General features: G+C 20.9%; 7 protein-coding genes across 7 annotated transcripts; 3 read left to right on the top strand and 4 right to left on the bottom strand.

Moving 5' to 3' along the window:
• Positions 1 to 165: 165 nt before the first annotated feature.
• On the top strand, positions 166 to 3,639 carry PBANKA_1124200 (DNA polymerase 1, putative; the record flags this gene model as incomplete). Its single annotated transcript, XM_034565787.1, has 1 exon — positions 166 to 3,639. The coding sequence occupies one exon, from the start codon at positions 166 to 168 to the stop codon at positions 3,637 to 3,639; it is 3,474 nt and encodes a 1,157-aa protein (XP_034422449.1).
• Positions 3,640 to 4,372: 733 nt separating this feature from the next.
• PBANKA_1124100 (conserved Plasmodium protein, unknown function) lies at positions 4,373 to 5,698 on the bottom strand (the record flags this gene model as incomplete). Its single annotated transcript, XM_034565786.1, has 1 exon — positions 4,373 to 5,698. The coding sequence occupies one exon, from the start codon at positions 5,696 to 5,698 to the stop codon at positions 4,373 to 4,375; it is 1,326 nt and encodes a 441-aa protein (XP_034422448.1).
• Positions 5,699 to 6,514: 816 nt separating this feature from the next.
• Positions 6,515 to 7,720, bottom strand: PBANKA_1124000 (sphingomyelin synthase 2, putative; the record flags this gene model as incomplete). Its single annotated transcript, XM_034565784.1, has 1 exon — positions 6,515 to 7,720. The coding sequence occupies one exon, from the start codon at positions 7,718 to 7,720 to the stop codon at positions 6,515 to 6,517; it is 1,206 nt and encodes a 401-aa protein (XP_034422447.1).
• Positions 7,721 to 8,604: 884 nt separating this feature from the next.
• On the bottom strand, positions 8,605 to 10,229 carry PBANKA_1123900 (sphingomyelin synthase 1, putative; the record flags this gene model as incomplete). Its single annotated transcript, XM_034565783.1, has 4 exons — positions 8,605 to 8,784; positions 8,902 to 9,027; positions 9,115 to 9,857; positions 10,109 to 10,229. The coding sequence occupies 4 exons, from the start codon at positions 10,227 to 10,229 to the stop codon at positions 8,605 to 8,607; spliced, it is 1,170 nt and encodes a 389-aa protein (XP_034422446.1).
• Positions 10,230 to 11,502: 1,273 nt separating this feature from the next.
• On the bottom strand, positions 11,503 to 14,047 carry PBANKA_1123800 (GAS8-like protein, putative; the record flags this gene model as incomplete). Its single annotated transcript, XM_034565782.1, has 11 exons — positions 11,503 to 11,592; positions 11,713 to 11,826; positions 11,914 to 11,976; positions 12,068 to 12,315; positions 12,474 to 12,558; positions 12,661 to 12,757; positions 12,845 to 12,918; positions 13,069 to 13,255; positions 13,364 to 13,545; positions 13,712 to 13,822; positions 13,967 to 14,047. 11 exons carry the CDS (start codon positions 14,045 to 14,047, stop codon positions 11,503 to 11,505), a joined length of 1,332 nt encoding a protein of 443 aa, XP_034422445.1.
• A 3,838-nt stretch (positions 14,048 to 17,885) lies between these two features.
• PBANKA_1123700 (conserved Plasmodium protein, unknown function) lies at positions 17,886 to 19,753 on the top strand (the record flags this gene model as incomplete). The annotated part of the gene is made up of 3 exons (XM_034565781.1): positions 17,886 to 18,057; positions 18,228 to 18,269; positions 18,519 to 19,753. 3 exons carry the CDS (start codon positions 17,886 to 17,888, stop codon positions 19,751 to 19,753), a joined length of 1,449 nt encoding a protein of 482 aa, XP_034422444.1.
• Positions 19,754 to 20,431: 678 nt separating this feature from the next.
• Positions 20,432 to 21,682, top strand: PBANKA_1123600 (N-acetylglucosaminyl-phosphatidylinositol de-N-acetylase, putative; the record flags this gene model as incomplete). The annotated part of the gene is made up of 6 exons (XM_034565780.1): positions 20,432 to 20,854; positions 20,994 to 21,061; positions 21,175 to 21,279; positions 21,367 to 21,405; positions 21,488 to 21,550; positions 21,640 to 21,682. 6 exons carry the CDS (start codon positions 20,432 to 20,434, stop codon positions 21,680 to 21,682), a joined length of 741 nt encoding a protein of 246 aa, XP_034422443.1.
• Between the last annotated feature and the right edge of the window lie 787 nt (positions 21,683 to 22,469).

Here is a 22,469-nt window from a genome sequence, read left to right as displayed (position 1 = left end):
AGAAACAATTAGTAAAACCAATGAAACAAAACATATTACTTTTACAAATTTAATTTACTCACATAATGTGAGGGGGTATCTTTATTTTTTTTATTTTTATTTTTATTTTTATTTTTATTTTTTTTATTTTTTTGCAAATCCTAAAATATACTAGAGAATGGAAAAATGAAATTATTTTCTATTGTAATAAAAAATCGTAACATTTTAAAAAAATGTAAGAATACAAATATACAAAATATTAATAATAGAAATATTTATATATATAACCAAGTACACAATTATTGTAATTTGATAGATTATAATAATATTATACATGCTTTACAAAAAAAGAAAGAAAATATTTTTAACGAAGCAAATTCTTTTAACTCGCTTCTTTTGATATTAAAAAAATATAAATTAGATAAAATACAAAAAGAAACCACGCACTTGGTTATTGAAGAAAATGAAACGAATAATACACACACATTATGTTCTAATAAATATAATACTGTAGTATATACTTGGATAAAATCGGTGAAAATTTATATAAGTTGGTTTTCAGAAATAACAGATGATAAATATAAATCTAAATGTTTCTCTCTTCCTACTTATTTGACATTTCATGTAGTTATTCCTAACGATTTTGAGATATTAACAGACATTTTAAAACCTTTTGAAAATTATGATTTTTATAATTTTCTAGAACTTGGCAATAATAGTAAATGGGATACTTCAGAAAATTATAATTCTATTAAATCATACGAAAAAAATGAGACAAAAAAAGTTTTGCAAAAATTAAATCAGGAAATTATTTGTGACGACTCTGAAAAAGGAAAGAATAAAAATAAAAATAAAATAGAAAATGAAGAAAATTATGAGCGAGAAGATAATTCAGGTTTCATTACATATTGGACTAAGAAAGATACAGATAGGAAACATCCCATTATTGAAAATGTATTACTTAATCAAACAAAAAAATGTGAACAATTCATAAAAAATAATTGCAATCTAAATGTTAATCAAAATAAAAAGGAAGGTGTATATAAAGATAACGAGAAAATATATTTTTTCACTTTTAATATAAATGAATTAGAAAAAAATGAACGAGTCAAAGAAATAATAAATGATTGTGTAAAAGACACATTTTCAAATGAGATAAATAACATAAATTATGAAAAAGAAAAACAAAAAAATATAAATCCATTTCTTTTTATTGTATATGATTATAAAACATTAATACATATATTTAATAATTTAAAAATAAATTTATTAAATATTAAAAATGTATTCGATATTTATATTATAAGTACCTTATTGCAGCTTGTTCAAAGAGGAGAGAAACTGCAAAATGTATTTTCTTCATATACTGAAAAAACACAAAATGATTTTTTATCTTTTTCAAATAATGAATTTAAAAAATTTTCCCCATATTTTAGATTTTATTCAATTGTTCCACCTGAATTTTCGGATGTTCTGTCTGGAAAATTTGGAGTTTATGGATGGGGAAAATACCAAAAAAAAAAAGATGCCCCAAAAAAAAAGAAAAATGAAAATAAGAAAAATTGTCTAGAAAAAGTGGACAATATTCAAAATAACGATCCGAATAAAGAAAACAATTCTAAATTTACTTACACAAATGTAAAAGTAAAACATATAAATAATATTAAAAAAATTGTATTTGGTAATAAAAGAAGCATATATGAAATTACGGAAGAAGATATGATGTTTTATTGTATTTCTCGAAATATATTTTTAATTATTTTATTTAATTATTTAATAAATCAGTTAAAAAATAATATGAATATATTAACACTTTATATCAAAATAGAACAACCATTAATTTTTTGTATAAGTGAAATTGAAAAAGAAGGAATATATTTAAATCAAAAAAAAATTCAAGAAATACAAAATAATTCAAATAATCCATTAATCTATAAAAAACAAATAGAAGAATTATGTGGCTATGATATAAATTTAAATTCATCTAAGCAAGTTTCGTCTCTTTTATCTAAGGCATTGTTTAGTGGTGATTTTAACCCTGAAATTAAAAATCAAATTGAAAATTCGAACAATGAATTATCTACTTCTACAAAAAAATTGATGAATTCCTTCAGTATCAATGATAGCGAAGATAATATAATGAATGTTTTGAATTTCAATTCCAATTATTTTGATTATATCTCAAATTCAAATAGTCAAAATAACACAGAAGAATACGACGAATTAAATTCTTTAAATCCATTATATCATAAAAAGTCCAACTATTTTAATTTGAATGATCATGATATATCAGAGAAAATAAATGAACTTAGTAATTATAAAAAAAACGATGAAATGAATAATAAAATAAAAATTCGACAATATAGTAATACTATAAATGAAATGAAAAGAAATAAAGCATTACAAACAAATAATAAAATGCTAAAAATAATAATCGATGAATTAGAAAAAAATAATTATATTGGAGAAAAAGAAAAAGAGAAAATTAAACAAATTATTAATAATATTAAACTTTATAGAGAATCCAAAAAATTATTCCAAAATTATATTGAAAATTTACCAAAACATATACAAAAAAATACTAAAAAAATACATTGCAATTTTAATCAATTAGGAGCATCAACAGGTCGATTATCCTGTGATCAACCAAATTTACAAAATATTCATTCAAAATTTAGATGCACAATTTCATTAAAATTTAACGAACTAAAACCAACATCTATTCAAAAACAAGATATAAAGAACAAATCTGTAAATAAAAATTTACTCACATTTGATTACAAACAAATGGAATTATTTGTTATGGCATATCTCAGTTTTGATAATCAACTATTAAAAATGTTAAACAATAGTGATGTGTTTGTAGAAACCGCTAAAGTTTTATTTAATACAAATGAAGTAACAAAAGAATTAAGAAGAATGACTAAAACTGTTATATATGGTATATTATATGGGCAATCAGAAAATGGATTAGCAAAAAATTTATTAGTAAGTGAAAATTATGCAAAATCCTTAATCGATAATTTTTTTAATTTTTATCCAAATGTATATAAATTTATGCAAAAACAAAAAATACTAGTTAAAAATATTAATTCAGTTTATACATTAATAGGAAGAAAAAGAATAGTTGATCCAATTATTAAAAATAAATATCGAATAAGCATGAATACTCCTATTCAAGGTTGTTCTGCCGATATTATGAAATTTGCATTATTATCATGCCATAAAATACTTTCATTTTGTGATAATATTAATCAAGATATCGATATTTTTCTCAAAATGAATAATATAAATATTTCCTTATTAAAAAAATATAAAAATTATATAAAATCAACAAAATTAATTTTACAAATTCATGATGAATTATTATTTCAATGTGATGAAAATGGAGCTGAGGATATTATACAACTATTAAAACCGGTTTTAGAAAATTCTTTTTTAAATTTAATAAAATATACAAATACACAAAATAGATTATTATTATTATATGATTATATGAATGATAATATATCTATACAAACATACATTGAAAATCTTAAAATATTAAATGCAACAAATTATACCCTTTATAATCAAACTGATAAATTTGATATAATTCTTCGAGACTTTAATTTAAAGCTACCAATTAAAGCCGAAATCGGGACTGACATTAAGGAATAATTATAAATTTTATTGTCTATTTTTTCTCACTAATTTGTTTAACACCCTTATCCATTAATATGTAAATACAACTATAATACTGATATATATCATGTTGTATTTCGATATACTTTTATGTAATTTCACTACTACAATCATCCTTTTTTTTTTCTTTTGTTTTATTTCACACACTATATAAACTCTGGATTACCAAATTTATATGTGCGTATTATTATGTTTGTAAAAATTAATCGTTGCATATATTTGTTTTTGAATATATATATTATATAACAATTTTCCCTTTTCCTATATGAAGTATCATTTTTTCTGATTTTTAAAAGCATGCAATTATAAAAATGTTTTTATTTTATGTTTTAGGGTTATTCCTTTCATAATGAAGATTATTATTATTTTTTTTAAGTAACTTTTGCTATTTTTTGATATTATAACAAATTTAATTATAAAAAAAATCCTCAAAATAATCATATTGAGAATTAAAAATAATTTATAAAAAAAACGCACACACATATATAGACTGCAAATCAATGAATATGTAGGTACATATGTGTGTATGCATAGTAACGTTTTATGAAAACGATGGACGAAATAAAACAACTAAAATAATATTATACATTTTTTTCTATATATTATGTATTAAAATAAAATAAGAAAATAAAAAAACAAACTTATAGGTTTACAAAAAAAAAAAAAGGCAATATGACAAAACAATCTCTAATTTTTTTTCCTTCGAAAATTAGTTAAATAATTCTTTGTCTATCGAATTTTCAAAATCTTTTTCAGACACTTTTTTTTTGCCCATTGAATAATTATTAGATTGTGAATTTTTTTTTTGTTTTTCTTTTTGAAGATTTTTAGTTAAATCGTTATTTATATCTTGCAATAACTTGTTTTGGTTTATTAACATATTAATTTTTTTATTTATTTCAATAAATTCGAATTTAAAATCGGCTAATTTTTTATTTAAATTTATATTTTCTTCTTTAAATAGTTCCATTTGTTTTGTAATTTTTTTATTTACATTTTCTAACTCCTGTATTTGTTTATTTTTTAAAAAAAGTAAATTATTTTCACCTTCATTTATATACTCACCCATAGAACAAAATTTTATATAATTTTTCGAAGTAAGTTCTTTTAAATAGTAATTACAATTAGAACATCCTATACAACTTGGTTCGAATAAATATTTATCAAATCGATCTATATCTTCTAATTTGTCATTTATATTTATTTCTTCATTTTTTTTTATATTTATTTTATTACTTGATGATATATGTTCTTTTATTTCATTTTTTTCATAATTATCACAATTTGATATCCTTCCTTCGGACAATAAATTATATTCATTTATATTTTCATAACTGTTGTTAATATTATTGCACACTATTCCATTTTCATTACACATTGCATATTCAATATCATCAATATAATTATTTTCAACATTGGTGTTATCATTTTTTTCAGAAAAATTATCTTCAAATTCCTCATCATGTAACGAAAACATGTCTAAAAGATCTCCATTTTCTGATATTTCATAACTTGATGTTTGATCATTTTTTCTTTTTTTATTACTATCATTATTATTATTTATTATTTTTTTTTTTTTTCCTTTTTGAACTTTTAATGGTGAATTTTTTTTAGTATCATTAATTTTACGGTGTGATTCTTTTCCTTTTCTTTTCGCGTTTGTTACTAAATTTAAAAATGTGCTTAAATCAGTATCTACAGGTTCATTCATTTCATTATCCATAATACTATCTATATTGTTGTAAATATTTTTATCTATATCCTTCAAAAATTCATTATCTATATTAGATTTCTCGGATATATTTAAGCTTTCTTTTTTTCTATTTTGAGTTGACGCGTTTTTACCTTTATGCTGTTTTATTTTTTCACTATTGTCAAATGTATTATATAATGATTGATCTTTGGTACTTTTTGGTATATCATTACTTTTGTTTTCATACCATATTAATCTTTTATTTTCTTTTCTATAACTACCATTACTAATCATTATATCAAGCATATCAAAGGAGAAACAGGTATTAATTTTTTCTTCCATTATTTAAATAATCCTATAAAATATATCATGTTTTATCAGCAATTTTTTCAGCAATATCCTGGCTATCCATGCTTATCTTATATATTAAATTTAAAAGGTATATATTATATTTGTACATACTCATGTGATAGTATATATATTTATTTATCCAATAATATTGGCTTAATATATTAACAATGTTACTAATAATAAATCACAAACATATATATATGATATACATATTATTATAATATGCTTTTTATTTCATCTATATTCAGAATATTTATACGTTTTAATTTTTTATATACTCACTGGTTTACATTTGGATGGCGAAAAAAACAGAATGAATCTTCTTATCATGCTTTTCATTTATATTCCATTTTGGCATTATAAAAATGTTACTATTAAAATTCTTTTTAATTATTTTTTTATTTATGTATCAATATTTTTTTTTTTAATATATACATGAGAATTTTAAAGTTAAAATTTATATAAAAAAAAAAAAATTACATTTTAACCACATTCATAAAAAAAATTATATGATTTATTCTCATCGTGTAGACTAAAAAAAAATTAATATCTTAAAATAAAATTATCAATAATGTAGTAATAGCTATTCGTTAAATTTTAAAAACAAAATTGTTAAAAATGTATAATTATTTTTAAACAAACAAATATCTCCCCATGATATAATAAGGAAAAACATTTTTAACAAAAATTATACATACATTTGTATATATTGGAATGGATAAAAACAATATAATTTATGTGGAATATTTTAATATAAAAAGACACTATCTATCATACATATTTTATGAAAAAAAAAAAAATCAAATATTACTCCTTGGGGTGAGGGCCAAAAAACTTAAATAATAAAAAGTTATGTTTGCCATCTCCAGCATATGCATGATATAAATGATTTGAATGCCCAAAAAGTAATTTTTCTTTTATATGAGGCCTTTTAAATAAATCTATAGATCTACTATGTGTGCTCGAATTATGCTCACAATTACAAAATTCCGATTTATTGCTATTTCTATTCATTGCATAATCTAATGTATGGTGTAATCCTTCTAACCGTGGAATAATACCCAATAAAATTCTTAATAAAAAACATCTTAAAAAAAATGGCTTGGCTTCAAATTTATTATTTTCTTTATTATTTGATATACTTCTAACATCATATAATGTGGAGATTATATAATGTAAGGATGACAAATCAAGTGCTATGTGGTATAACCCAAAAATAAAAAAACCAAATAATATTCCTAATAGTACGTCTGATGTATAATGTATAAAACCAACAATCAAAACTGAATATACAAAACAAGATAACAAAGCTGTTATTACTTTTATTACAACATTATCCATATAACAAAATATAAACAATAAAAATATTGTTGATGTAAAAGAATGACCAGATACAATTAAATCTGAGCATACATATAACAGGTTAAAATTAAGTTTCACGACTTGTAGTAGGTTAAAGCCTATATTTCCTCTCTCTAACGGTATACACGTTTTTAATGTAGCAGGTAATGAAGTAATGTATATGAGTATACCTCTTAAAATATAAAAAAATCCATGCATATATAAAAAGCGACAAATAATAGCTATAGATAAATATATGCTATTAAATAAAATCAATTGAATAAATGTAATTGATAATAAACCCACTAAACTATTTGACAAATTATAAGTAACCCATTTAGGTGGATGGCCAACCAATTCATGCACTCGATCACTTAAAGGTATTGTATATCTTTTATAATAGGAGTCACTATATATCATAAAGAAACTTTGTATAAATAACGAAATTATGAAAAAACTAAAGGAAATCATTAATTTTGTAAATAATATCTTAAATAACTTCCATTCTGTTAAACAATTTGAATTATTGATATCTTCATCTTTTTTTACAGGCATTTCATTTAATTCTATATCTTTATTTATTTGACAATTCCCATTTATTATATAATTACTGTTTTTATCATTCTCACTTTTGGGCCGATCATCTTCTTTATTAAATTTGGGAATTTCCATCGATCCTTTTTTTTAATTTATATAAAAATTATATTTTTCCCTTTTTAAATAATGTTCATACTTTTTGCAATTGCAAAGATTTACTTAAAGCGAAAAAAAGGACAAAAAAAATAGCTAAAAATGTCATACAATAACGAAAAACAAATTTAATTGTAACGCACAAAAAAAGGAAATAAACGAAAAACAGAAAAAATAAAAGACTATTAACAGTCACGTTTTGTAACATTTAAAGAAAAAATATTCTGAGAATTCACAAAATTCAATACGCCCATATAAGTATACTCGCATAAATAAAAAAAAAACATTTATGTAGAGTCTATATCTCCTTATTTATCGATTGTTGTTTATGTGTGTATGTTTTTTTAATATGCATATATTTATATATTTGTGTATTTCAAATTTGTGCTCTTTAGTATACTACAAATTTAACAAATCAACTCACCAAAATGAAAATAAAAAAAAAAAAGCTAAAAAAACATTTTTGGTTAGTATATTTGAAAAATTTGATATTTCATAATTTTATATTTTTAAAAATACACAATTTTTATATATTTGAAGTTTTTATAAATTTAAAATATAAGATTAATTTTAAAGAATATAATATTATTAGACAATACGAATAATTTACATGTATACATCAATAGGAATCACAAAAAATGCATAAATGTAAAATAAAATAATAAATAACCAAAAATTAATTATTGTTAATAATAATCATAATATGATAAATTAATTATAAAATGCTATTAAAAAAATATTACATCCTTTAGCATATGTTTTATAAAATCATAAACGGAAGAACACAAATATAAATTTGTGTGGAGTTACAGAAAGAATCAAACTTATATATATTAAAAATGTTTACAAAATTTAATCTTCTTTTATTATCCAGTGAGGAGTTTAAATTTTCTTATAAAATACTTTATTGTTGACAGATCAAAAGAGCCATTTCCCGCATAAGAATGATAAAAATGCTCACTAAAAGTATAATTTTCCATAGCGCCAGAATTATTTTTAATTATGAGCCCTTGGGAATTTACGGGTTTGCAAGGACAGAAAGCGCTCTAACAAAATAGCGTGGAAATTAAATATTATATATTTAAATGTGAATATATTATTCTTTCCAAAAATTTTTAGGTAGGTTAAAATAATGCATATTATATGGGAATAATAAAACTTACTAATTCTTTGTCATAATACATTGCTATATTAAGCCTATGATCTAATCCTTCCATATATGCTATTATTCGAATAAGATAATTAAGTACAATACTTCTATCAGAAAAAGATCCTTTAAACCCGGGACGCTGAAAATAAAAAACAAAAGAAAACATGAAATGTGCACACGAGGTGGTATATATGCATATATAACTATCCAGTTAATTATATATTACCTTGCAACAGAATGATTTATTTAGTGCATATCTCTTTGCAGCAATATCCACAAGCCAGTGATAGAAAATAAAAATAGTAGACCCAAAAAAAATTCCGAGTAATACATCAACCGTATAATGAAATCTTGATATTATAATGAGTAAATATAAATATATGGAATATAATAATATAATTAACTTTATGAACAAATTTTTTTCATAATATAACCATGTGAAAACAAATAAAGTAGTAAAACAAGTATGCCCTGATATTATCAAATCAGTACATTCGTATACTTTGGCGAAGACAATCAAATATATTGAGTATATATTTTGAAGAAATCCATTATTTACAAGAGGTTGACAAGTAGGTACTGGGCATGGTATGGTAGTAACATAAATAAATATCGATCTTATAGAATAAATAGATCCTAATATAATTGCTATTCTAATAAACATAGTTATTGCTAATAGTGTAGGGGAAAATAACCCAAATCTTAAAAAAGATATCCCCATTAAAGAAAGAATACATGTATTAACAAATTCTTGACTCATGAAATATGGCCTTTTGTATAATTCATGTAGTCTGTCTTTCAAAGGTGTATCTCCTGTATTATAGTAGCCATCACTCAAAATTATAAAATAGCATTGTATGAATACTCCCACTATAAAAAAAATTATGGCATATAGTATTCGGATATAAAATATATTGTATATATTTTTTTTATCTAAAACATTTTGTGTTTCTATTGGTTCTTTATTTTCTTCATTATAAAAATTAATTAAAAAAAAAGATAAAAGAAAAATATATAATATTTATACATATATTGATATAATGAAATATGTGTAATGTATTCGAAATTTCCAATCAAAATTATTGAGTAGAAATTATTTTAATTTATATTTTTCACTAAAAACAATACATATGTTTTAATATTTAGTATGAATATTTGAGAAACATATATATGATGATGTGTGATAATATAAAACATGTTTATGTTTATTTTTCATTTACCTATATCTACGTGCATGCCCTGAGTTGATGCTTGCAAGCATACATTGGTAATCCTCTTTTTTTCTTCTTTATTTTGAACATAATTTGCATTAGAAGAATCGATGACTTTTAAATCTTTCATATTATATATATTTTATTTACATTTAGACAGTTCAATGTTTATATATATATATACTTTTATTTAATTAAAACCTAATATTTTATCTTAATTTTATATTTTTTTTTTCGTTTTTTGTTTTTAGATATTTACAAACTTTATATAATTCTGAATTTGACGGGATATTAATAAACCACACATAATGAATTTTCAATTTTTCTTGAACATTTTATTATTTTATTGGAATATTTTAAGGGTAGCATAAATATTATGTGAGTCAAAAAATATATATACTAAAGATTATAAAGAGAACAAAATATCATAATATTATATGTAATATATATACCCCCAATATGTGATTATATAATTAAATTTTGTATAATAAAATAGCATTATTCATATACAATTAAAAAATAGCAAAAGAAGAAAAAACATAACATTAGAAAAATGCAAGAAAAATAATTGCAGTACAAAAAAAAAAAAATAATTTAATATACTATCGATAATGATATAGTATAAAAAAGTAGTGTGGATATTCAATAGACTAAAAAAAAATGATTAATATTTGTTGAATTGTTTTTAATTTAAAATTTCATTAAATATTACTACAAATTCATATGTAATTTCTTCATCTTGTATTATGTTTGAAAATAAATTTATTGATACCGTTTGTTCATTTTGTTTATTTTTATTTTATTTTTATTTATTTTTATTTTATTTCATTTTATTTTTTATTTAAATAAAACTTAGAAAAAATGTTAAGTGCATACATATAGACAATACTTCTAATGTTAATGATAATTAAATAATCACAAATGTTTGATAAATATAAAAATACCAATTTAAAATTATAAGTACAAATAAAAGAAATAAACAAAAATAATTTATATTTATGTGTATACCATAAAAAACACAAGTGAATGATATTGTTATTTGCAGCATGTATACTAATGCGTGCGTGAGCGAATTATATATATATTTATTTATATATATATATATATTTATTTATATATATATATTTATTTATATATATATATTTATTTGTTTATATATATATATTTATTTATATATATATATTTATTTATTTATATATATATATTTATTTATTTATATATATATATTTATTTATTTATATTATATATATATTTATTTATTATATATATATATATATATATTTATTTATTTATATATATTTATTTAATTGTATACCCTGGGTAATATAAACAGTTTGCATACACTTGAGAATGTTATACTACCTTTATTGTATCTTCATTTTTTATATCCTTTGTCATATATTTTATCTTTTTAAAATATCCAAATCATCATTGGAAAAATAATTAAGGTGCATCATTGCTTCATAATTTTCTTTATTCTCCTCATTTTTATCCTAAAAGGTGAAAAAAAAAAAAGTTATATTAACAAATCCAAAATAGTTGTAGAATAGACTTTCTTGTGTCAATTGGATTATCTGTACAAAAAAGTTATTTATAAATATGTTTATCCGTACCACTAAATCTTCAACTTCCTTTTTCAAGATTTCAAACTTTTGAAACATACTGGTCAAAGCATTGTTAATTACTTCATTTTGTTCAGGATCTATACACTCTCTCCATTTTTTCAGCTAAAATTAAAATAATGTGAAATAAAATGAAGTAACCTTGTTATATTAATCAATTAAATACATTGTTTCTTTCTTTTTTATGGAAACCTCTATGGTATTTATTTCGAGGGTTTCATTTTGTAATTTAATCTTTGTTTCCAAAAAGTAGTTCTTTAAAAGTGCAAAAAACGATAAATGATTGTTTGAGGATATTATATATATATATGCGCTTTAAAAAATTCTATTTTTTTTTTTTTTATACTTCTAGTAAAAATTTTTGAAGTTGATCATATAACTTGGATCGATTCTGATTATAAAGCTCTTCGTATTGTTTGGATATTTTTTCAAAAAGTAACTTCTTTACATTAGTTTCTAATTTTAAATCAGTTAAAACTTTTTGTTGTCTATTTCTTTTTTCTTTTATTCGTTTCAAGTTAATTTTTAATTGTTCATAATCTACTGCATTGGCTTGTAAAGACGATATATCTTTTTCCAATTGATATAATATTTCTGAAATTTAATCAAAAAATTATATAAAACATTTTTTTTGGAATTAAATAAATAAGAGCCCTGACAATTGTTTTGTCAAACTGCATTTATAAAATTTTGATATACTACAATATGATCATATAATAAAATATACAAATTTAATTCCACAGTTTTATTACTTTTATTAGAGCAAATATTCCTTTTTAAGTCCTCTAAATTTTTTTTTTTAGAAAGGTAATTTTTCCTTTTTGAAAGTTTTTCATCCTAAAGAATATTTCATAAACAGGGTATAGTTATTGAAAATTATGTAAAATTGAAAGAAAGAAAAAAAAAAGAAAAAAAAATATGATTTTTTTTTTTTGCAACCTCGAGCTGATAGATCATTTCTAATTGATCATCCAAAATTAGTTTAAAATAATTCTGAATACTTATAATCTTTTCATTATATTCTGTTAAAATTTTTCTTAAAATTTTTTTAAATTATATTTTACATCATTATGATTTTGAAATAAATTAAAACTTTTTAAAGCTTTTTTTTTCATAAGTTTACTTGATATTTTCGTTTTTTTCCTTTTGTAAATTGAAAATAATTTTCTGTCTTTTTTTATCATTTTCTTCTCTTTCCTATAAGAATGTAAAATAATCAAATTGCAATTTAGGAAGCTAGTTATTCGCTCATTAAATTCTAAATTGTGTTAATTTTTTTTTAAATATTTTATATTTTTTCTTCAAACTAATATCTGCAATGTGTTAATGCCAATTTTAGCAACTAACCATATCGATTTTTTTGGAATAATTTTCTCGAATTATTTTAAGATTTTTTATAAATCGCTTATTAATTTCGTTTATAATTTCATTTTGGGATAAAGTTATAGAGCTCATTTTGTTTATATGATTTATATTTGAGTCTGTTATTAGCTTATTGTATTCTTTGTTTGATAAGTGCCTTTTTTCTTCAACTCTTAAAATTAAAAATAATATATATTATTTTGGCATGTCTACACACCTTTTGTTTAATAAGAAAGTTATTTGGAAAATTTTTTTTTGTTTTTTTTATAATAATTCTTACTGAAATGCTTTAAATTTATCATGAAGTTGTATTTCATTTTCTTCTAAGGTTTTCAAAAAAAATTCATAACATTTTAGTACATATTTATTTATAGTATTTTCAATTTTTCTGGATGACAAAAGTTGCCGTGATTTATTTTCTTCAAATTCAATTTCTTTATTTTTTAATTCCAGTTTTAATATCTGCAATATATATGTTCAAAGATTTTATGCTTATGAAAAGGGGTTTCATTTTTTTTTTGTGCTTATTTATTTTATTCAATTTTTTAGAAATTCCACATGGGAACAAATGTATTATTTATAACTGGAAATGCATATTAATCAAAAAAAATGCATGTTATGTTGAAACCTTTATATCATGATATCCTAAAAATATATTAGCGTCTATATTATTAATTTTTGAATTTATTTCATCTACTATTTTTTGTTCAGAATTTATGTCTTGGTTTATTTTTTTTAGCTGTTTATAAAAAAAATATATATTAAGAAAATCTGAAATTTAAAAATTTGTATACAAAATGATTAACATATATATTTTTTTATGAAGTTAATAATTTTATCCTTTTCTTTTTATCACCCTTTATCTCATTTATTAGTATTTTACCTCCCTCATATATGTAATTCTTTCTTCTTTCTTTTTAGCACTTATTTTTTTTTTTTTGGGTGCCTTTTTCAGTTTTTCCATCATGAATATATATCTATTTAATTTTTCAACTATTTGCTTATTTTTTTTGTTCCAATTTCACTTAAAAATAAATGCTGATTTTTTACTCACACATTTGTTAATATAGAAACATATTTTATGGTGTATTATTTATTTTAACAGGAAAAAAAGGAGAAAAAAAAATATGAAAATGCTCTTAAAAAATGATTTATTTTTTTTATAATGTGCAGTTATTTTTAACGCCACTAGACTGTTATTTTATTTTAATTTATTTTAAATTAATTTTTTGTATGGCCTTTATGCTCACTTTGTCTTTTTTAATACTATTTCATAAGTATGTTAATAAAAAAAATGCAATCAAATAAATGAATAAGAAAAAAAATAATGTAAAAAGATTTTCGATTTATATTTCTATCTTTTCATTTATTCATATATATAATTTTTCTAAATCTATTTCTCTTTTCCAAAATATTACACTTATGAGAATATACTTATATATAAAAAAATTAAAATAATAATTTTTCACAAAATAAAATATTCAAGCACTATTATAATAATCATCATTTATTTCTTATTAGACATGCAGGCTCAAATTCAGAATGTCAATAAAGAGAGTAATAAGAAAGATATAATAAAATAATCAATTTGTTTGTAATATTTAAATGAAAATCAAGTTTGAAAAAAAATGTTTTTCCAAGACATGTAAACTTTATTTTTTTATTATTTTTTTTTTTATTGTAACTTTTCGTTTCTTTATGTCTACACATAAAAAAAGCAAAATATGCTTAAGGACCATAAAATATGACACAATAAATAACCGAAAAAAATTAAATGGAGAAATATAAAGTTGGAAAAAATATAAAATTGGAATAAGCTATTATATTGATCATATTCCTAACTCCATAATAATAAAAAATGAATTATTACAAAATATGTTCAAAATTTTTAAACCTGATATAATTTGAAGTACCTTATGTAACTATTAAAAAAAGAGAAAAAAATTAAATTGGCTTCTATATATTATAATTGAAAACTCAAGTTGTTTTATGTTCATAGTGATCCTTACCAAATTCTATTTTTATTATTATAAAGAAAATTATATTTTTTCAAAAAAAAAACTCAAATTTTCGGCTTATATGTAATCTTCATTTCTTGTCTTTTTTTTTCGAAGGGAATAGAATAGTATGGGAGAAATATTTAATATATTTTTTATTAATAAAGGAAACATTATTGTTGTTTTTTTTTGTTTTATAATTTTCAGAATATTAATTTATACTATTATAAAACATTTTATATTATATTTTTATATTTCCTTAAATGTTAATTTTAACTTATTATCTTTAATATTTAATGATGAATATATTTTATATTTTTATTTTTTCCTGTGTTCTTTCTTTTACTTCTCGGGACCAAAAAGGTTATTACACAAATGTTCAAATTATTTATTTTGTTATTATTTCTACAAATTGTAAAAATATTATATATACACTCCAACTACAATAATAAATTTGTTTGACACAAAAATAAAACAAAACCATGTGTAAAATTCGACATATTTATGCATATAATAATATTATACAATTTTTTTTCTCTTTTTATCCTTTTATATAGCTTATATTCAATTTTTAACTAATGGAAATGGTATGCAAATAATTACCATAAATTATTATTTTTATAGACACAAATGTATGAATATTGTCTTTCAATAAATTTTTCAAAGTTTCAATTTCTACTTATTTTGTCTATCAACATATTACCTTTATACATACATATACTTTTTTTTTACCACATTTTATAGAAGTACACAAATTTGCCAACTATCAAAAGATAGGTATAATAGGAAATAATAAAAAATAATATATGCATTCAGAATATTTACACATACCAATATGCATCTACTAATATAATTGTTTAATGTGAAAATAAAAAATTAATTAAATATGTATTCTACTTTTCTGACAATCATCATTGCTCCTCTTAATATAGAAAGGATCCTCTCTGATGGTAAGGCATATTTTTTTAGCTTTTTTTAGAAAAATAAATATGACCATAAGAAAAAGAAAAAAATGAAAAAGATGATGCATTAAGCATTTACATGAAAGTTATATGTTTAATTAAAATGACAATCATAACATCTATGAATCGTATTCTTATAATTTGTTTTCAATTTTAAAGACTCATCTAGCAATATTACATCTAAGGTAATATATAAAGATACGTTTTCATTAAAAAAATAAATTAGTTCATATTTTTATTTATATATTTAAAAAAACTTTACAAAAAAAGTAAACAATAATAAAAATATACTAATAAATATACATGTTTAATATTTTTTTAAGGGTTATGTAGAACCATTTGCATCTGTTAATGAGAAAGGTAAAATCACACATATAAGGATTTACACTCAATATATAAAATAATATATTGAAAAATATATGTAAAACTCTATTTATTTATACTTTTTAAAGGCATTGGATATCTTCCTAACTCGACTAGTTCAGAAGGTTTAAATAAAAGCAAAAATAAGACAACTATATTAATAATGAGTTTATAATATTAAAAAAATATATATAAATGCAATTCCAATTATATATTACTTTCTTTTGTTTTAAAAACAGATGATCCGCTTCGCTCTTCAACCAGCAAACTGCGTATGCAAGAAATGAAATAACAAAATTTCATAAAAATAAAATACAGTTGCTAGAAAAATAAAAATTATTCCTATTTGTTATTTCTTTATTTTTTGGATTTTTGTAGCAGATACTAATCCGTTGCCTTCCACCAGTAGAATGCGTATATGCATAAAACAGAAAAAAAAAATAAAACTATTATGTGTGTAATTCGCAAATATTTTATAACTTTATTTGTATTACTTGTTTTTCCCGTTTTCATTATCAGCAAAGGAAAAAACCACGCAAGGTTATCTACAAAATAAGCAAATGCAACATCAAAATATACACAAATTCCTAAGATTTACAAAATATTTATATATATATATTTTTTTCACTTTATTTTTTAACTATACAATTAGAAATGATAGTCGCATTAAACAAAATGAGTTAGTCAATAATATACATACATGAATAATAATTAAACAGGAAAAATATAATTAATATAATTTCATGGATACACACATATTTCCTTTTCCTTTTCTAATTAAATGAATAATATTATTAGGCATAAAACGCCCCCTTGAAAGTATTGAAAAAAATTAAATAGTCAATGAATGCTTAAAAATGTGAAATATTTATTGGAAGAATAACTCTATATATGTATTATGCTTATATATATATAAATTCATATATATTTTTTTCATTTTCACAAGAATCTCAAGATTTAAAGGTACAAATAAAAGAAGAACAATACTTACATATATATTATAAACAAAAATTAAATAATATTTTCATTTTCCCCTTTAATATGTTTTGTTTAAATCTTATAGGAATGTAAGACAAAATACAAATATAATAATCGAAAAGAAATTAAAAAAACCAATAATAAATCCTAAAATTTTCAATTAATAACAATTAAAACATATTAATGAAAATAAATATCTCTTTCTTTTATTTCAAAAACGAAAAAAATATTTTTAGATACTGACTACCGCAGTGATTGTAAAGAGTGGAAATACAAAAGTTTAGATGCTTCAAATGGTTTAATAAATTGTTATCTAGACGGGATATTTGACAAAAAATCGCATCTCAGTTTTGGAAACTGGAAAAAATTAGAAAATATGGTAAATTTCCAAAAATGTACATATTTTGCATAAATATGCAGGAAAAAATGGCTTTTTTTTTATCATTTATATAATTTAATTATATTATTACTTCAGAGTATTGATGATCAAAAAATTAAGGATATGAATGAAAAGTGCATAGAAACATATATATTCAAAGCTAAAGAAATGATTAGTCTTAATTTAAAGAAGGGGCGAAAGGCATATGAAGAAATATGCAACATGTGCATCCATATGTTTTATAGCAAGGAAGAATGCCTAAATAACTCAATAAATTTATCATGGGATAAAACAGGTAAATTAAAACATATATATAGAGTAATATTTGCTTTGTGTTTACTCGAAATAATTAAATATTTGTGTGCAAACTAGAAATCCTCGTATTCCCATTGATTTTATTGCTGTGCGTATGCATTATTTATTCTTAACATTCATATTTTTTACTCTCTTTTCACAATTTTATAGTAATATTGGCCCCCGCATTATACATAAAACGCGAATCATCAGGTTAAGACATATAAAATAAAAAAATAATGTGTCTATTTTATACACTGATATAAGTGGAAATATGCTACAATAGTTCTACGCATTTTTAGAATTAAGTTTATATTTTAAAATAAAACTAGCCAATTTTTTTTAAAGTATACACAAATATTACACAAACTTAACACTCTTATGAATATATATGGCTAAATTTTGGCGCTAATTTAAAATATATACATTTTTATATATTAAATTTTTTGCAATTATCTTTAGATGGATCAAAACATGAAGGAATTGTCATCAATTTCCCTGTTACATATATCCTTTCTAAATTATTAGCAAATTTAATTAGTTTAGCATCCTATAATAAATTTGATGTAGAATATATAAGTAATACTTTGCAATATTTGCTTACCAATGAATTAACTAATAATTTAGATGATTTACCAGATAATCTTGGATTATTCGATGCCTTTATCGGTTTATATATGGATGCTTTAAATGATTTATTTATTCAAATGTCTAAAAATAATACTAATAAGGAGATACTAGATAATTATATTTATTTCGAAGGATATTTAGATCAAATTAAAATAATAAATCATAGATTACTATATTTATCGAAACAACAATATTGGGGAAAAAAACAAAAACGCATATTACCTATTTTTAGTAAAATTAATTTATATAGAGATATGGATAATAATATAAAAAAAATATATAAATTTATTTATACTAATTATTCAATTGTTGAAGGAATAAGATCTATATATAATGATGAAAAAAAAATTTTATATATAAAAGAAGAAGAAGATTTGAGATTATATTACATAAGAAATGAATCATTAATAAAAAATCATTGTTCTGTATATATAGTTACAGCTATTTCTTGGTTTTTAAACCAGGTTAATCTAAATATGTATGATAATAATAAAGATATACTTACCACATTTCGAGATAAATTTTCTTCAGAAAATATTAACAAAATTCTTAAATCGATTTATACTTATAAAGATTTTTATGAGAAAAATGTAATCAATACGTGTATGGAATCTATGGAAAGCATAATTAAAATTGTAGATTCAACGATTTTAGCATATACAAACAACGAGGTTGTCCTTTTAAAAAAGAATTTAACATTTTCAAACTTAATTAGATCGATGGAAATTATATTATTACAATCTAAGATAAATAGTATTAATAAAGAAGAAGATCGATTAGATGATGATGTCGGTAGTGATATAGAAATTGCTCATGAATTGAGACAACATGAGCATTTAATATGTTTAATGAAATATATATCTAAAGAAATGGAGTTTTATATTTTATCATTAAAACCGGATTATTTTAAAAATTTCATCAAAGAAAATTATAATAACTTTAAAACAAATGTTAATTATACACCCAACGAAACAGAATTATATTTTTGCACATTCCCGGGAAAATTTTTTGTGCATAGACTTTTTATTAATGATATATTACACTTAATAAATATGCGCATTTTATAAATCAGAAAATGGCATTCTTAAATTCCCTACTGAATTTTATGTTAAACGAATAAATATGTATACATACATGCATACATATGTGTGTGTGTGTAATGGGTTACTACCGCTATCTTTTTATTTCGTTCTGAATTGTCTCATTTTTATTTTTGATCTATATTTTCCTATTTTGTTGTTATTTTGAATTTGCTTGGCATATTATTCGATCATTAAAAGAGATTAAATGCTTTTCCTACATATATATTAGTATTTTGTCGATTTTATTAATAATATAAATTTTATCCCGTTTTGTTTTATTTATTTTTTTAAACTTTATTATTATTTTTTTTTTATTTATTATATTTTTTTTTATGCTATTCGAAAATAATGGCATTTGAGGTTTTGGAAAAACTACTACACAAAAAAATAAGTTGATAAATTGCCCTTCAAATAAAAAAATATTATAAATAAATAAATAAATAAAAAAATAAAAATAATCAAATTAAAAATAATAAAATAACGCTAAATTGGCTATTTGCTAGCATATCATTTGCTGAATAACTTATTACATATATGTTTTGCATGCTTGGGATAATTTTTCATTTATATGTATATTATATAAACACAATATAATTACATACACTATTTTCGAGTTTTATCTTTATGCTTGTAAAATGTTCTTACTTATTAATATAAGGAAGTATGAATCATCTAACGGTTAAAAGTGTAGCCTTATTGGTGGTAGGGATAGGTTATGGAATAATACATTATTACTTAAATTTTAAGAAAAAAAGATTGATAAATTTATTAACAGAAGGGAATATTTGTATAGTTGTTGCTCATCCCGATGACGAAGTTATGTTTTTTTTACCAACCTTAAAATTGTTGTTTAATAATAAAAATAAAACTGAAATTTTTATTTTATCCCTTTCTAATGGTAATTATTATGGTATCGGAAAAATACGAGAAAAAGAATTTACTAAAGTTTGGTCATATTTAGGGGGCCATCCAAATAATTATAAAATAATGGATGATCCAAATATGCAAGATGGTTGGAACCCATGGAATGAACAATATATTTCTAAAGTTTTATCAAAATTTTGTTCTAAGCGTAATATAAAAAAGGTATGTCTTGTGTTAATATACCGATATTTAATTATTATGATATACACAAATTATTTTTTTTAGTATATCAAATTTATTCTATATATATGACTAGCTAGCTAGCTAATTAATATACACATCGACAATTTTTTTTTTTCAGATTTTAACATTTGATGAATATGGAGTTTCAGGCCATCCAAATCATATAAGTGTTTATAAAGGCGCACAGTAATATAACAAATTATTTTATATTATGTTATACTAATTTAGAAAAATTAATAATATTTTTTTTATTATGAATACTACATTTTTTGTGGTGTGTATATATTTTTCACTTTCAGGATATTGGCCAAATCAAAGAACATACAATTGTTTTCCCTACGCTCAACGAATTTAATACAAAAATATTTAGGAGTGTTATCTTTTCCCTTCATTTTTCAAAAGAGGTATCATCATATCTGTATAGAAATTTCATGCCTCTCTATATATATATTATGAAAGCATATATTTATTATTTTAATTTTGATTAACAGCCTTTTATCGGTATCATTCAATCCTTTTTCGTTATTGAGGTGAGGAAAAAACATATTAATTTTTTTTTTTTTAGATAGCCAAACAAAAAAAATATAAATTCATTTTTCCATTCTCCTTTAGATTAATGTTCTTATACAGATCACAGTTCGTTTTCTATAGAGTCTTATTCTGCCTTTTTTCCCAGTAAAAAAAAAATAAAACTAAAAGAATGACATTAGAAAGTGTATTTTTCACAACATATTCATTTCCTTTTTTTTTTTTTTTTATTATAGATATGCCTATTATAATACTTATGTTTTGCATGAAAATACTTAACATTTTTCTCTTTTTAAAATATAGCAATATTGATTTTTTTTAAACTTTAAATACATCGTAAAATTTGTATAATAAAATAAAAATTATAAGCATGTTAGTATTCAGTTTTTCACTTTTTTTTATTATTATTTATTCCTATTTATTTAAAAACTATGCAAAATTGACATTTAATAAAATATCATCACTTTAAATCAAACAAAAACATATAAAAATGTATATATATAAGAAAATATTCTAAATTCCCCCATATATTATATAATGTATATAATAGTGTTAAAAAAAAGGGAGGTTATTATTATCTTTAAAACGAAAAAAAAAATGACAATAATAAACATATTTATAAAAAATCATAAAAAAAATAAAAAATGTATAAAAATCACTTTTAAAACATTTATACATAATACATTTTGTGGCAATTTTAAATGTGCTAAAAATATGAACGTTCTATTTATTATAAATATGGAATAAATATAAATAATTAATAAGTCTCATTGATAGGCTTTTTATTTGTATATATTAATATATGCATATATATATAATATTAATGCATACATATATATATTTTTTTGTGTGGGATTCCTTAGTACATATTTTAATACATTATAGTATATATATGTAATATATTATTCTTTGTTAAAATTAAAAGAAATAAATATAACACGGAAATGATGGTAATTCGGGAAAATTCTATTTGTTCTTAAAATTTCTTTAAATATATTTTTGAGGATTTTATATTTTATTTGTAAGGGATATATTTATATTAATTTTTTTTTTTTTTTTGAATAAA

This window comes from Plasmodium berghei, assembly GCF_900002375.2.
Source record: "Plasmodium berghei ANKA genome assembly, chromosome: 11".
NCBI classification, from domain to species: Eukaryota; Apicomplexa; class Aconoidasida; order Haemosporida; family Plasmodiidae; genus Plasmodium; species Plasmodium berghei.
Note: the sequence above shows the minus strand (reverse complement) of the source record. Positions and strands in the feature narration are given on the sequence as shown.